Here is a 16,580-nt window from a genome sequence, read left to right as displayed (position 1 = left end):
GCTGGTATCTGGCGGTTAGTTCCACACAAGAGATAAACAAAATAATCTAGCATGCAATTAAGGAGTTGCAGTCTTTTTTTAAGGGAAAAACTCTTAAAAGATACACTTTGGGCAAGAAAAATATTTCTCCTGGTGCTTTGATATTGAAAACCTGTCAAACAAATTAGACTTTTTACACATGGCATGTAATCGTTACTCACTCATTTATTAATTTATCCCTAAGTACACACAGTGAATTAACTGTCCACAGAGGCTGGCTCTCATAGATAATTTACTGTTGAAAACATCTGGTGGTGCTCTACAATGAACATTTACACTGACTCACAGGAGCCATTGCTGATGCAGAAATAGGCAGTACGTAATCAAAATGATCCCACTATACATGGAAAGTAAATGACCCTGCTGCTGGGAGCAATAAATCAACAGCTATTGGACTCACCAGCTGCAGTGTCATCATTACTATATAAAACTCACTGGCCTATGCAGTGGAGAACACTGGTAGTATACCTCATCGTCCCATATCTAAGGCTCACATAATCTTGGTACACCACATCCAGTTGGTGTTTTTGTGTATCTCCTGATAAATTCATACAAAAAAGAGTTCTTCCAGTGCTCATTATATGAAAAATGTTATCTTAATTGAACATTCACCTCTAAATAAAACAGCCAAGGCCATTTCCTCTTTGCCCTGCTGTCTAAAACAATGAATCCTTGAAAAGCTGAATGTTAATGAGAATGTGCCAGAGCTGGTGGCTGAATACAATGCTAACTCGCTCATTGTCACTTATGGCACATTTAAGTTGGCCCATTTATGCTTCGGAGACCACCAAATGTCTCCACCATATAGTGATCACCTTCTCAAACATGTTTTTTGCCCAGAAGCTAACAGTAAAGCAGACATTAAGACCCTCAGCATTTGAAACACATGTGTGAGGAGATTCTTGCTTTTCTGATAAATCAGCCTCGCTTTCTGCTGCGCCTCTTGGGCCTTGAAATCTCTGTCTATTTGCTGCAGTGTGCATTTTTGCATAGATTTAAATTCATGCATTGCTGATTACTCTTCATATTTTCTACCCTGCATCTTTACTCTCCCGTCCTCATCATGACGCAAAACGAGTTGGAGAGAACATAGCCTCCTGCCAGACAGAGTCTACTCGCTTTATGACAGCGAGCTGGGTGAAGGAGCAATTAGTGTCACCTGAAAACATTCCTCTCGGGATAGCTAGTCCCCATGAAAACTCATTTCAGCAAAGCCTCGACACCCTAAAAAGCTCATCAAGATCAAACTGGGCTTCTTTATGTCCTGCCCCAAAGCACAACATGATGAAGGCTTCCCTCTGCCTCATCTCAAGTTGATTAAAAGCAGCAAGTCTTGACCTCCATTACTCAGTCAGGCTCAGTTTCACTGCGACATATCAGCGACATGTTTGGGTCACTTGTGCTGCTGGGGACCAGAATTTTAGAATGGTCAAAACATGTACATTACCTTATTAAAACACCCCTTTCAGTATAGGTCAGATGTGAAGAGGAAGGATAACAGGCATCATTGTATTTTAAAGTGTCAAAACTTGCTTGTGGTGGAAATTTCATAATACTTGTGGCCCTCTCATTTGATGAGAGCACTAGCGGTCACTGAACACCAACAAAACAAATTTAATTCCCCCTCTCTTCAGCCACACTTGGCCAGGGTCAATGCCATGTGCATTTTGCTTCTTCTAAGACGCACTGGAATTAAAAATGAGAGTGCAGGGATCAATATGGCAATTCACCCAGCACTGAGAGGAGACTGTGTGTCAAGCATTGGTGCTGCTTATTAACATGAGTATTGATTGGAGTCAGAGGAGCGTGGTCGCCGAGGCAGCATCAAATACCAATCGTTAACCCTCAAGTCAGGGTTAGCTATAAACACGTTGCATGCTCTCTAACATCTCAATCCTTAAAGGGGCTCCACCTCGACAATATCCCAGCCTTAGGTGTAACTCGTTAGCATATGCAGCCTTGAGTTCATTAGTTATTTTGCTTTGTTTAGAATTGTCTGAAACAAGATTCACTCATGTGAAGATGAAAAACAGTAATTTTCCCCACGGAGACTCAAGGCCTTTGTCTGATATTTATAAGCTTTAATTAATGAAACAAACAAAGAAAAAGTTTTGTGTTCTCTTTCTCTTGGTTGGAAATTTTATATTTCAAATTGACTTTAGCTGTAAAGGCTAGCTTCTAATCTTGCAGCCTACCATCTTTGTTACAGTATTATGTTACCTTATTATTGATCTCTTGCTTTAACATTTGACTATCACTAGTTGTTTTAACCAACATAATCAAGGAGAATAAACTAAAAGGTATTAATAAGAAAAAGCAATGAATAGAAGTCAAGCTTGTTGTGTTAGTTAATTCCTGTGTCCTGTTCATTTATTACCACAAGAATTAAAACTGATTGAGACAAGGTAGAGGAGATAGACAAATAGCAACACTGATAAATGAGAGGAGGGTGAAAACAGAAAAAAAGGTAAACAGGTTGATAGAGTTGGGAGAGGGATGGAGAAGAGAAAAAATGAGATATACAGTATTGACCGAATCTCACCATGTCCTTGAATGATTCTGCTTTAAACCTGTCAGAAAATGGAAACACTCCCCCAATCAGGCTTTGTGGCTGTGGGAGAAATTGGCCACATCTGTGCTCCTAACCCCTGAAATGTATCAACCCCTCTCAGTCCTCCCCACACAATACATTCTTTTTTAGCAAGCAAGCAGAGATGTGGCTGCCATGAAACACAGCTGACACTACCTGTGCTGAGGCTCAGATGGTAACTCTTTGAGACCCAGGCAGGTAGATCAGTGAGCAGAGAAGACGGGAAAATCAGAGTGGGACAGATGGCCTGGAAAGAGCTGATAGCTAGCTAACCCACTGGATTTATTTGATCAAATAAAAAAGCTCCAAAACAGATTTTAAGCACTTTAATGCCACAGCCCAGTTCTGGAAAACCTCCATCTGTCCTCTACTAAAACCTTATTGCCGGAGTGACTGCAGAGAAGAGGAGGAGACAGATATAGAGGACAGAAATAAGATGTGATATAAGAAATAAGATATTGCCAATTCCTTGGCAAAAACCTTCATTTAGAGTGAGGGGATTATGTGGAAGAAACACATTCAGATACTTTATCTTCATCCCATCATTGCTTATTTACAGGTAAATATCTCAAAATTGAATGACACAGAAACACAGTTTTGAAATGGTCGTCAAACTATCTAATAATCCATCATACCCAAACCAACTTAAGTGGATGGTCAGATTTATTCTTTACATTTTGTATTTAAGCCTGCCTACAGTTTATTTGAAGGGCATGAAAATTGTTTCAACTGAACCGTGAAAAAAAGCCTTCCTCCAAATTACAGTAACCCACTCAGGCTTTAAAGTTATTTATTTTTGCCAAGCTATACAGTATTAGTAATATAGTATAATAGCTAGGAATGACAAAAATCTCTATTTTCCATCTTAACTCATAACTCATAGTTTGCACTCTACCTGTTCAAATGCCCTGCACATATTTTACATATTTAGTTATTAAATACTTGAATACTTAAAGAGGTCATATTATGCTTTTTGGCTTTTCCCCTCTCTTTTTGTGCATATAATAGGTTTGCAAAGTGAAAAAGCCCAAAGTCCGCTCCAAAGGAAGTTCCCATCTCTTACAGAAAACACTGCTCTGAACTGCCTGAAGACAGCTCGTTTGTAGTCCAGCCTTTCCTTCCCTTTTCTTGTGATGTCACAGCTAAATGCGCATCATAATACTCGCCTAGCGGCTAGTCAGACACGCCCTCAAAAACACCAGTGGAAAAATACACTGAGCTGCAGCACACCATGACCTCCGCCTGCTGCCTCTCCTCTCCCTTACAAACATTAGCTACCCTCCAGGCAGTCAATGGACATAAAGTTGTTACCGTGATGCAGAGACAGAGCTCAGGTAAACTTTATGGATGAAAGATACATTTGTTACAAATTACAGCCAAACCGAAGCCGTGTTTATCGGCTTTTCAGGACCCACCCTACTCTGCTTCTGATTGGCTAGTAGTCCTTAACGGTACTGTGCATGTGCAACTCCGAACAAAGATCTTGTGGAGATTAGAAAATGAAACCATGTAGACCTGTTCTGGCACAACCCCTAAATAAAATGATGAACCTGAAAATGAGCATAATATGACCACTTTAAATAAATGTGCAGTTTGCACAAAAGTGCACTTTTTAAAAATATATACTCTCAGCAATTAGTACACTATTGGGTTATCTATGAGACGCTGAAAATTGGTGATACATCAGCCTCCTAATATTCATGCAATTATTCTGCAAATAAATCGGAATGCGTCCAGAATCACCAGATGGGGTAATGCATTATATGCTGTTAGCTGTGGCAGAGGGGTTGAACAGTCAGGCTGAGGGCAGTAAATTCTCCTGATACATTTTTCATCCTCCCTCTCCTGCAAGCTGCCAGACTGCTGAAAGGAGTATTGACTAAACACAGAAAAGGTCTGATCTTGCTTATTTATTCCCCACCAATCTCTGGTGGAAATCAGAGGGGTCTCTGTGTGCTGGAAATGACACTGTGTGTTGTGAATTATACTTTACTCACCCATAGTTATATTACATTACATAAATATTTATTATACAATCACTGCATCTGTTCGTCAGAGTTTTTTCCCTCACATAATTTTCTTCGCTTTGCCCTTGCAAACTACTGGTCTATCGTGCTATAATGATGACTCACTTCCGTAACGGCGGACGGCTGCCACAACAAGAACATACGTATACTTATGTATATTTCTGTGTTTGTGTTTCTTTCAAATGCCGGAAAGAAATCCATGTACAGAATCCATTCAACTGTCCATAATCTGACCAGAGGTATACCAAAGGTATTATAAAGTGTGGCTGACAGGACAGAATGCTTGCAGCAAAGGGAATTGCAGCATCTTACTGACTACCTCTTAATCTCACAATATTGGTATCATTGCAGCTGTCCTGCTCCAACTTTCAGATTTGAATGTCTGCTTTATCTGTGTATTTTTGCATATGTGGATCTCTGTGTGTGTGTGTGTGTGTGTGTGTGTGTGTTTGTGTGTGTTTGTGTGTGTCTCCTTCATTCCTTTAAAAACCTTGGAACCTGGAAACGCCTCCAGGCAGAGGAGCTTCACACATTGCTGATGAGAAGGTATGACACATACTTTATTTAAATTTCTGTCCTTTCATTTTCAGTCAGTTTATGTCTTCGCTAGGAACAGAGATGGCTCCTCATTCTCTTCAGCCGTGCCAAGCAATTGTCTGTATAGTTTGCCATCAGATCACTATCAGTTTAGCTGTAGGGGGGATGGAGTCAGGCGCCACATCTGTTCACATTGTGGTGCTGAAACACATGGCTTCCTCCTGTTTCTTTATCAGGCCTGGTAGATGTGTGAGAATAAATATTATAATATACATTTTCCCTTTATAGCCTATATATTGCAATTTTTAGAGTCTCCAGAGATATTTTCTGCCAAATGTATTTGAGAAGCAGTGGCAGTTGAGAGCTGATATATCAAATGTGGTGAAATGCATGTGTGTGTGTGTGTGTGTGTGCATGCACATGTGCAGGTAAGTGTGCCTGTGCTTATAAGTGGTTCGAGATTTACTTAAGTTACCCAACGGAAGCTTTCAGAGAAAAACACATTCTCAAACATATACTCTGTCAAGACTTATCTTAGCCCTCCAGAGGCAGCAAGACAAAGCTCACATATTTTAAAGTCTCCAGTGAGTAAATGAGGCGTTTGAGGAATTGCAAATGCCAGGGAACACACACACTGACAGTTAATTTTTATAACCTTTTGTGAAAAGACTTACAAAGCAAACATTCAACCTGAGACAGACCCCATCACTTGTGCCCCCATCCACCCACTCACCCCAGCAATATTATGCCGGTCCATCAACCCACACAAGACCAGGGAATACAGCTAAGACTAAACCAAACTTTATCAGTGCTTTTTAACTGGTTGAATGAAATCCTTTTCTGCAACATTATTTTTCTTACAGCAGTGTTATCAAGTATAAAACAACACAGTTCATGTTAAAATGGCTAAAATCAATATTTTTAGATTAACAATGGATCACATGGCTATTTGGACGTGAATTGGGTCATTCATAGTGACAAACCCACAGACAAATGTCACCAGAGTCTGCAGTTCCTCTCAGGTCTATTGAGCTTTATAGTGTCTTTCAGGTGATTGTTTTCGTTTTATGGCCCACTACTTTACTGTTTTGGTTCAGTCTCATGGATTTTATCAGCATCATTTCCAGATGCAGACAGCTGTTGAAAAAGCTCTGATAAACCCGTTGTATTAATGTGGACTGCAGTTTTGAACTCCATCACTTTATCAGGAGTTGTATATTGTAGGTGCTAATAAGAGACAACATGATGGTTAGCCTTTAGCACTGACCTGAACCTCAATCCCATATCCAAGGTAAACAGTAACCAAGTAGTTACACTCCACTCCAGAGTCAAGTTGCTGCAGGATTTCGATGTTACCCTCAGGGTCAGTGGAATTCAGACTGCATGGCTCTGTGGGAGACAGAAAAAAAGACAAGTGATTCACTTTTTCCCGGACCACTGATCTTTCTGACAGCCCACCTGTGTCTCCATGGCCCCATAACCCTCTAACTATCTCTCCAGATTTCCTCTCCAACACTGCTCATTTGGGCCTTCAGCCCTCAGTGGCCAGCGGAAAGGACAGGCAGGACACATCAGGGAAAATCAGATTGTTTTTGACACATGAGCAACTCTGTTGTCCCTGGTGGAGAGATGAATAGCGGTGTGCAGCATGCAAAATGAACAGAAGTGATATTGATGTGATGACCTGATGCTTAATTATCTTGTCCTCTGGGATGGATGTGTTAAATGTTAGGGGGAAGGTACTCTGAATTTGGAATTTTCATCTGGGAAGTTATTTGGATGCTGCTGCTATTTATGTCACAAAGTCGAATGTTCTGCTCAGTACATCTTTGAAAGTCAGAGAAAACATGAGCATGCCTACCTGCTGTTTGCATGGTGGTGATGGTGGTAGTTGTGATAATGGTTGTGGACGTCGTGGTGGTACCCTCTTCTCGGGATGCTGAAGTTAGGTCAGGGAGTGGATGATCAGGGTTGGCCTTGTTTTTCAGTGCTGTTTCCCTAGCTTCCCCTTTCTCCCTCCTCATTGAGGAGTAAGCAAGAGTTGCTTCTGCAGGAAAAGCACTCCAACTTTGAGGCCGACTTCTCTGTGAGGATAGGGATGCCACTAGGTTGTTTTCACTGACTGAACCTCTATTATTTTGTGTCACGTAAGTGGTGAGAGAGTCTGTTGTCGGCTCTACCTTGTCTGCCCCCCCAGTCTTCTCCTTAGAGGACTTCTTTTGAAAAAGAGACATGGGCGGTCTTGGTGTTGTGGGAGAAAATGTGGTCAGTGGGGAGGTGGCAGCCGCAGTGGCTGTAGTGGCAATGTCTGAGAAGGCTGGCGCATCCTCATGGGGCACCAGCTGAGTGACAGGGTCACCTGCATCTGAGGCAGACAAAGAGCCTGGAATGGTAGAATATGCAGCCACAGAGCCATCCCTCCTAAAAAAGTGCTGGTCGCCCTGGAACTCCCTTGTAAGAAGGTGCTCATGAAGCAGCAGGCCCTTAAGGACATGCTGGTGGTTGGCTATGTTCATTGCAGAGACAGTGGTGACAGAGTGGACTTCGCTCTCTGTGTCCTGTGTTGATGAGTCCCTGTCTGGACCCAGCGTCCTCTTACTGATGCCGTTGCTTTCCTTTGGACCTAAGAGTAAAAGAAAAAAGAGAATATGGTTGTGTTTGGCAAGCTACAAAAGCAACATACAGTACACAAGAGCAGTATGTCTTGCTGACAGTTTCATTATAGAATCATCACGTCTGCCAGCCTATAATCTGCCAAAATGATGCCTAATGAGGTGAGACTGCCCTCTTGTATAATTCTTCCACACATATTTTGTTGTTATTTAAATCAGTTCATTATGCACATGTATGCGTACACGTGTGTGTGTGAGTTGACATATGTAGGTCACTACAAAAAATGCACAGTACTGCATGATTTGATAGTTTTGTATATTATGTACTGTAAAAAACATCCAGTTTATTTTCTTTTTTTTTTCTTTTTTTTTTTTTTTTAAACCTGTCCTGCCCAGCAGCCTGGTATAGAGTATAATGACCTGGATACCATATTGTGCCAGACAGATTTTACTTTAACAGTATAGAGTATAGTATTAAAATACTCCTTTGTCTGTTTTATTATTTATTTAATTATGTATTGATTTGTCACCGGGCCGGACAGAGGGGCAGACACGGGGATGGGGGGGCACAAACACACAGCACATAGAAAGGACAACACCTGTAAGAGAAGGGGGATAGAAGGTGGGGACAACAGGGAAAAGCTGTGGGAAACACCAATTGCAGAAAGCAACGAAACCTGCAATAGAAAAGAGAGGGGGGCTTGGGGAGGAGAAAAACAACAACAAACAAACAAACACAAACAAAAACAAACAATAAAAATAATAATAATAGTAAAAGACAACCAGCCGAACAGCAGCTATAAACAGCTGACATATTAAGGCAACTACGAGAACAATGAAAACAAGAAACAGTCACACACACTAAATAAGCAACACAGCCACGAGAGCTGGAATAATAAATAATTTAAATAAGTAACTGAAAGAAAAGCATCAGGAATAATTCTACCAGGGACAACCTAAATTTGTTTGTGTCTGTGTGCGTGTGGGTGAATGTGTCTGTATGTGTGTGTGTGTACATGTGTGTGCGCATAAGCCTGTTAAAGAATGTAGTTGTTAGTGAGAGTGGGGCGCCACAACTGTAACAGGCAGGCAAGAACCCCAGTAGCCAATAGGGGTGGGAGAAAGAAAAAGAATAAATCAAATAAAAAAAAAACAAAGACTCCCAGACGCACCGCGATGCAAACGCAGAAGACCCCGACCCAAATGCCAGTTGACAACGTAATGCCGGCGCGCACACAACATAGACCAGTGCTCCCCCCCAACCCAGCACCCCCCCGCGCAGCAAACAACCAAAATGCCCAAATGCCACGCAATCATCAACACCAATGCACAAGTGACGAGAACGACGAGAATATTGGATCTTTTCATTCACTATTTGACACACTGTATTGTACTTGTCATTGAACCTAGCATGAAGGACATTCTTTTAAGGTTCCTGATTAATACTGACAGTGGTGAAAAGCAGTTTGCAGAACACCAGTTTATTATCAAAGACAAATTCCACAATCACACCCCGCAGGCAATGGAATCTCAGAGCGGAGAAACACTGAGCAGAAAATTTAGTTACTTGTAGGATAAAAAAGGTTTAAAAACACATATTTTTCTAAGGCATTCCTCAGTAGGCTAGTATTCTTATTCCCTTTTTTTTTCAATCTCACTCACACACCACTCAAATACACTCAGGCATTGTCATGCACTCAACGAATAGTCAGTAAAACACATCTCAGTGGATGAATGAACCTGTGGGTGTAAACTACAAGTATATATATATTCATATATCCAGGTTTAAAAGATTAAAATACATCGGTATAATAACAAGTAAACTAAAACAAATGAAAACAACAAATAATAATTCCTTTATATATCAAATTTGACAAGAAATTTGGATGCACTGTCAGGAATTGTTCCTTTTTCCATACTAATTATTATGGTCCACAACAACTGACACCATAAAGTTAATGTGATAAATGATTTCAAGTCACAGAAGACACTTGCTGCGACACGTTTAAATATAGAACCTTTATATGAAATTTTACAGTGTAAAACCCAAAATAGAAAATGTTGTCTGCAGTGACTTTGCCATTTTGGCAATGACACTACTAATCCATTTAAAAAACAGACTGAGCTCCAGTTTTAATGATACAACGATATAAACACAGTTAGAATTTAGAAAGATGCATGCATTTAATAATGTGTTAAACAATAACTTAACATATCAACAAAAAATAATAAAGTAATTCCACCTCTGGGAAGAACACAACACAAACCTGATTATTGAATTAAAGACTGGAAGGATTAAAGAGCGCATATTGGCAACACATGTCTTATCAGCTTTAATCATTGTGTAAAATCATTTAAAGTAAAAGAGGCACCCATTTACCCTTAATATTCTGCTCTCAGCAACAGATCCTTCTTCACCTAATGTGACTTAAATATAAAGTCCAATATCCATCCATCCATCCATCCATCCATTGTCATCAGCATATTTTTTTAACAGCTCAATATTGGACGGACCAGTGATTTATGTAACCAGCAGATGATTGCACCATGAGTCCAAAAGTGCCAAATTAACCCCATTATCTGCTACATTTTCCTCACATCAGTTGTTTAGGGAAATCTGATGAATCGACGCTTTCTACCTCTGCAAATCCTCCAGATAGTGTAAACGTTAGAAAAGATGAACCTCTATGCATGTTCTTAGTGGTGTGACATGATGATCAAATGTTCTCCTGCTGCTTAGTTATACATGCTCACATGACAACAAAGATTTTTGCCTCATTTATGAAGCTTTACGTGGAAAGAGTTTTCTTCCAGTTTTGGAAGTCTACTGCTGACTTGCTGTTTTAAGCTTTGTTGGCTGGACTCCTTTCTATCTTGTTAAGATAGAGGTGGAAAAACTGAATTTCTTTGGGTACTGCTGGACATAAAAATAAAACATCTATCATCCTTTTAGGATGGTGAGATGAGCTGACTAAATATACCACAGCTGACTGTGAATTCCTGCTTTCATTTTGGCATCAATGAAATCTTAATTTTTCTTTTTGTACGTACTTCCAACATTTCACCGTGCATCATTACTCAGTGCAGCTGCACATAGCCAATTCGCAGATATAGAAAAACACTAAACACATATCTTTACCTAAAGTTAGCAATATTAGCATAAAGTAATTACATGGGTGTTCTGTATTTAATAAATTAAAGCAGCTATGAAAACTGAAAACAATGAAGGACTTCAAATAATCCTCTTATGTGTCTACATGAAACAATGTCGTCTGCTGACACCTTAATTAGCTGGCATTCAGGGTGACAGTTTTGTGAGGCAGAAAAGCTGCCAGCACACATTTCATGCTTATAGATGATGTTGTTGACACAGGCAGCAAATGAGTGAGATTTCCTCGTGGGGAGTTTTTATTAGCTACAGCACTCCAAGAGGATGAAGGAGCCTCAGCTGGAAGTCAAGACAAATGTGAGATTCATTTTTACACAGTCTGTAGATGATGTATGGGTCCATTTCAACTGTCTTGTAAAATACAGTAGCATGTCATGTCATTTTAAAATGCTTTTCAAGTCAGGTTTGTTTGACATTTCCTTATAAATGATTGTGCCTTGAAATTCCCTATCAGATTATCAGAAAAAAACAACCTCTGTCTGAATTGTATCACACATCTGCTGCTTGACAGTTCATGGTGAGTTTCACAGCCAGTCTATAGTTTACACCTGTTTAATCCCCATGTGATCAGTTCTTAACATCTGATTAAATTATAAAGCTTGCACATTCTACAATTGACTGGTTAATTTTGGGTGTATTGATTACATGCACCAGTTGCTTTTCCTGCATGTGAAATAGATGCTTAAATCTCCTTGTCAGGAGGCAAACGTTCATGCTGGAAAACTGACTTTGTCTTTATTGATTCTATAAGGATCCCCTAAACAGGAAACATACATTTAGGTTTTAAATGAGAAATGGTGTCAGAATAACATTAACTGAGCCACAAGAGAAGCTCTGCTTTGCTCATAAAACGTAAATGTAAATGTAACATTTTGCTGATGCAGAGTAGTTTTACCCTCATCCAGCATGCTAATAAAAGTTTGATCAGCCTATTCAAGCGGAAGAGTAAACAATTTTGTTACAAAGCCTCTCCCAGGCTGAGAGAACTGTCACATGGTTTTACATTTTACTGGCATACGCGACAACACCACATTTATCTTTCTTGGCGACAGAAGCAAGACCTTTTTGATGTTCTAAGATGGAGGAGAAACATTTCCTTGTAGCCTTATTCTGTCACAACAAGAGCAGCGAAAGTTACACTATAAAGGCAAACTAAGCATATTTGACATGTCTCACAACTAGCTAGAATAAAAGTGCAAAGGGAGGTCTTTATGTATGATTGAAGTAAATAAGGCTGCCCCCTACTTAGTATAAAAATCTCCAACACACATATACTACATGGTAAAGCTGGGGAATAATCCTTAGCCAAGATCATTGTTACTGCTGTATTGAACTGGTAACTGAACCCTGCCTCTTATTTTCTTGTATTTGTCTCCCTCTTTGTCTCGATCTGTGTTGGTCAGCTTCTGATCATACATTTGCTGCCCTTCAGTCAGAATATCGAGTGAAAGTGGAGAGTGAGAATGGGGAACTGGGTTAAACCAGAGTTTCTCATACACAGATCAATACAGGATCAATGTGTACAGGTTGAAGACCTCACTGTGGTGATTACAGAGTAGCTACTGCTACCATGCTGTTCTCATCTTTGAAGCTTAATCGGGTGTTTCAGAGAACAGAACTGAAATCTGAATATTAAATGTAATTATTAGAGTATTAGTGTAATGTAAACCAGTAAAGACAAAACAGGAAATAACCAATTACACAGTCTCTTTTTCATGCAAGTTCCTTGGCTGCAAATATGTGTGCACATATGAGCACTTCCCTTTATATGGCGATCTATTAATCTTAATTAATTAATAGACTTATGTGAAATGCCTTACATCTCAGCTAATGATGATCCTGAAACGAAAGAGGAAATAAAGATATTTACACAAACATAAGAACAACAGCATCTTAAAAATGCATCTAGGTTGGGAAAATGCATGGTACTCAATACACAAACTATATGATTGTGGAGCATGTCAATAAAATTGGATAATTTTAAAATGTAAATTTGCATAACATGTGAAGGCTAATAGAACATTTTGAAAATTATTTATGAAACATAGCTTTTTGCCAGGGTCTTGATCGGGAGTGGCATCTGATTGGCCAACCCTGATGCCTCCCCCTACCTGAACTCAATCAATTAATTAATCAATCATTCAACCAATAAATCCATCCATCAATTAAACTTCATTTGTATGGCACCTTTCATACAGGTTAGTGCAATTCAAAGTGCTTTGAGATGACTCACAAGGGATAATAACATTACAAATATAAACGGTCAGACAATTTGAGACTAATGCGCAACAGAAATAAAAATTAATAAAAATAAAATGAACATTTTGTAATAAATAACATAAAAAAATAAAAATAGAGATAAAAGACAATTACAAATAAAATAGACATGAGGGAGTAAAACTTTTTAAAACAGGCAGGCATTTACCTTGTCACTGTTTAACGATTTACAAGTGACATAACAGGCTGTTTATTGTTGGATGATGACATTATATTCACCAGTACGTCATGTTAGGCTTGTTGATTGTTTTACAGTATGATAACTTTGTACCTTTAACACATGTCCTTGGCATACACAGCGACCCATTTATTCTGTTGCTGTCGTTGAAAAAATTATTCCTTCTTTCAAATATGACCTCTAGTACATTAATTCCATATTGTGCTAAAAAAAAAAACATGCTAAGTTGTAAGATCAAATCCAGCTTCTGTTAAGTGTTACATAGCCAACAATTCCCATACATTCCACTTGGGACAAACAGGCAGGCCACTAGCATATGTTTATAACACAAAGAGCCTTTCCTAAAATAGCTCTTTTTATACTGTTATCAAAAATAAAATACATTTTTTGTTTAGCAACAAGCTATAATGTAATGCCAAAGCTGAAATTATGTTCATTTGATTTGTTATCCAGCCATTTATTGTATAAGTTGACAAAATTACAATGTTTGCCAGACCATGATTCTCTATATAGAAACACAGGCAGGTCCTGTTCTCACCTGTTTCCATCCAGAGTTAGAAAATCACACTCTACTGCCCGCCAATTTAAATTTATTGTGCTTGAAGGACTCCAATCAGGTATAGATGTACGGTAATGTGCTGGCATAACCAGTCTACTGTCAGAACAAAGTGATCGTGATGTGCTCTGTCAGGTTCACAGAATGGGCGCTATCATATTTAACCCTTCACACAGGCAATGAATAATCACCAAGAGATGATAGGTGTTCACACTTGTGAAAGTTGTGCTGTGTATTGTGCTGTGCTACTAGTGGTCAAAAAGGTTTCGCTATAGGCTGAGTGCAAGTGACAGCAGACATAGCAGACATAGGAGTTGATGTGAAATGTAATATAGCTTGTTACATTGCCTTGAATTTAAACTGAATTTACTGCTCCAGATCCAACAGCTAAAGTAGATACCATGCTGCACACTCAATAGGTTATGCGTGTAACTACATTACATCACACCGCAATGAAGATGGCTAATTAGAGCTAATTCATAAATTAGAGGTGGTAATTACCATGACAGAATGAGATTGCTGTTATCTTATTCTGAGCAGTGGCACAAATACAATAAAATACCATTTTTTGTCCTTAAGGACATTTAGTGAAATGTTTCTTTTGTGTGCACATTTAGGAGAGCACATTTAGGATATGTCAGGGTCTCAGAGGAAACCAGAGGTCTTGTGAAGAATGTTCACCTGTTACTAAAGAAACTGATTGTGTTTTTATGCTCCGTCACATCTAGCTACCTAGTGTCACACCAACCTTGATGTAAACGTTCAACACTGTTTTAAAACTGAAGCTAAACATGCAGCCATTGTTATCAGATATGTAGTTACTGATGTAGAAAAATCTGACTTGACAGTAAAAAATGATCTTAACAAGCCTGAATGGTTCATTTGAACTAGTCTGAGGTCAAGCGTGTTGAGTTGTCATGAAAATGAATACACCTTCTGTATACTGAATACACCTTCTGTAAAGGCATTTTCTTACCCTTTAAATATTGTACAGGGCACCCAGCCACATTAACACATGTTTAAAAAGGTGTAGTACTCTAAATATATAAAAAAAAATATCTTGCTGGATAAAGAATGAACTGGAACAGGATGGTCTGCCATGGGATCAAGTTTTCATTCATCCCATGTGCAGTAAATACTCTTAATTGTAATATTATAAACAGCCTTTTAGTTTCTCACACATCGTAGCATTTTATTTTTATCTTAATTCTTCTAGCTGCTGTTTTTTACTGCTTTTATACACTTCATTTTTTTCTGAATTGCGTGCGTATAGTACCAGCACTTGTAACTTATTTTGTTTTTATTGTGTTTATGTTTCATGTTTTTGTGTTTTATGCTGCCTTGCTGTAAAAAGATTGCGTTCTAGTGGGACAATACAGATATAAACTGAATTGAACATCTCAACTCCTCATCTGTTTTCCTAATGAATGCATTAGAGAAGGCAAATATGGTTTGCAGAAGACTTCTAAAACTACAAAGCATGTTTGTAGTCCTATGGCTCATCTCTACTGACCAGATTATAATAAAGGACATCTAGCCATCCTGATTATGTTGACATTTACAGTAGAGGTACAAGTCCTTTGCACTGATATTCCATTATTTGTGACAATCTCTAAAATGACAGAGTAAGCAGTCATTGGGGAATCCTCCTCAAGACAGCCTGCTCTTCTAGTTGCATATCAATAGAGTCATCAACGAACACTCAATGCATGGAGAGAGAGAGCTAACAAGATGGGACAAGCCACACTTGAGGCAGGTTGCTGATTGACATCAATCTCCTTATATCCAGGGGCTTTATTTCCTTATTATTACAGAGAGCCACTAGACAAGCAAATCAATAAGCAGCTTCCGCTGGGCTCACATACGAGGCCTTCAGATCACTCTACATGACTCCTTTTAGGGTTCTCAATGGAGGTTTACACTCATGAATTCATTCACCTACGGTGAAAATTTCCTGGTAGTTTTGCAGTATGTGCACATTCTATACTTGTTTGTATAAAGCGATAAGGGAAGACTATAGGAAGTAAAGCGGTGAAACTGATAATGGATTTTTTTAATTAACTTAATGAATTGATCATATAATTTGATTTGTGTGTGTAACAGGTGCACAAAAGTGGAAATATTTAAAATATTTAAAGAGGTGGTATTATGCTCATTTTCAGGTTCAAAATCTTAATTAGGGGTTGTACCAGAACAGGTTTACATGGTTTAATTTACAAAAAACACCATATTTTTCTCATACTGCACATTGCTGCAGCTCCTCTTTTCAACCTATGTGTTGTACACTCCGCTCTTGAGCTACAGAGTGATGCATCTTACTTGTACAAAATAAAATATAACATTTTCTGTAGCTGCCCTCTCTCTGTCTGGTGCACGCAGTGATGATGCAGTGAATAGTGAATATTCTCTCTGACCAATCAACAGTCTGTCGTGTTTAATTTAATTTATTTTTTAATTTATTTGTTTATTTGACAGGGACAGTGCTCATTAATTAACAGTAAAATAACTGTAAATGAGCCAGAGTTAGCTCAACAGGCTAATTTTCATCTGTTGTCCCTGGCCAGTTATTATGAAGGCAACCTAAAATGAAGATTT

The 16,580-nt window shown here is 38.9% G+C and overlaps 1 protein-coding gene across 2 annotated transcripts in view; it reads right to left on the bottom strand.

Annotated features, from left to right (window-relative positions):
• The window catches only part of LOC119896029 (seizure protein 6 homolog), a 90,787-nt gene that overhangs the window by 33,034 nt on the left and 41,173 nt on the right, over positions 1-16,580 (bottom strand). For both annotated transcript variants that reach the window (XM_038709500.1, XM_038709499.1), the window contains exons 2-3: positions 7,055-7,816; positions 6,461-6,582 (exon numbers count right to left, since the gene is read on the bottom strand). In XM_038709500.1, coding sequence (XP_038565428.1) covers positions 6,461-6,582; positions 7,055-7,816 — 884 coding nt within the window. The remainder of the gene's footprint in view (positions 1-6,460; positions 6,583-7,054; positions 7,817-16,580) is intronic.

This window comes from Micropterus salmoides, unplaced genomic scaffold (genome assembly GCF_014851395.1).
Source record: "Micropterus salmoides isolate LMB-PRFRI ecotype aquatic unplaced genomic scaffold, ASM1485139v1 Ms_hic_scaffold_9, whole genome shotgun sequence".
Classification (NCBI taxonomy): domain Eukaryota; kingdom Metazoa; phylum Chordata; class Actinopteri; order Centrarchiformes; family Centrarchidae; genus Micropterus; species Micropterus salmoides.
The sequence above is the reverse complement of the archived record's forward strand: the minus strand, read 5'-3'. Positions and strand labels throughout refer to the sequence as shown.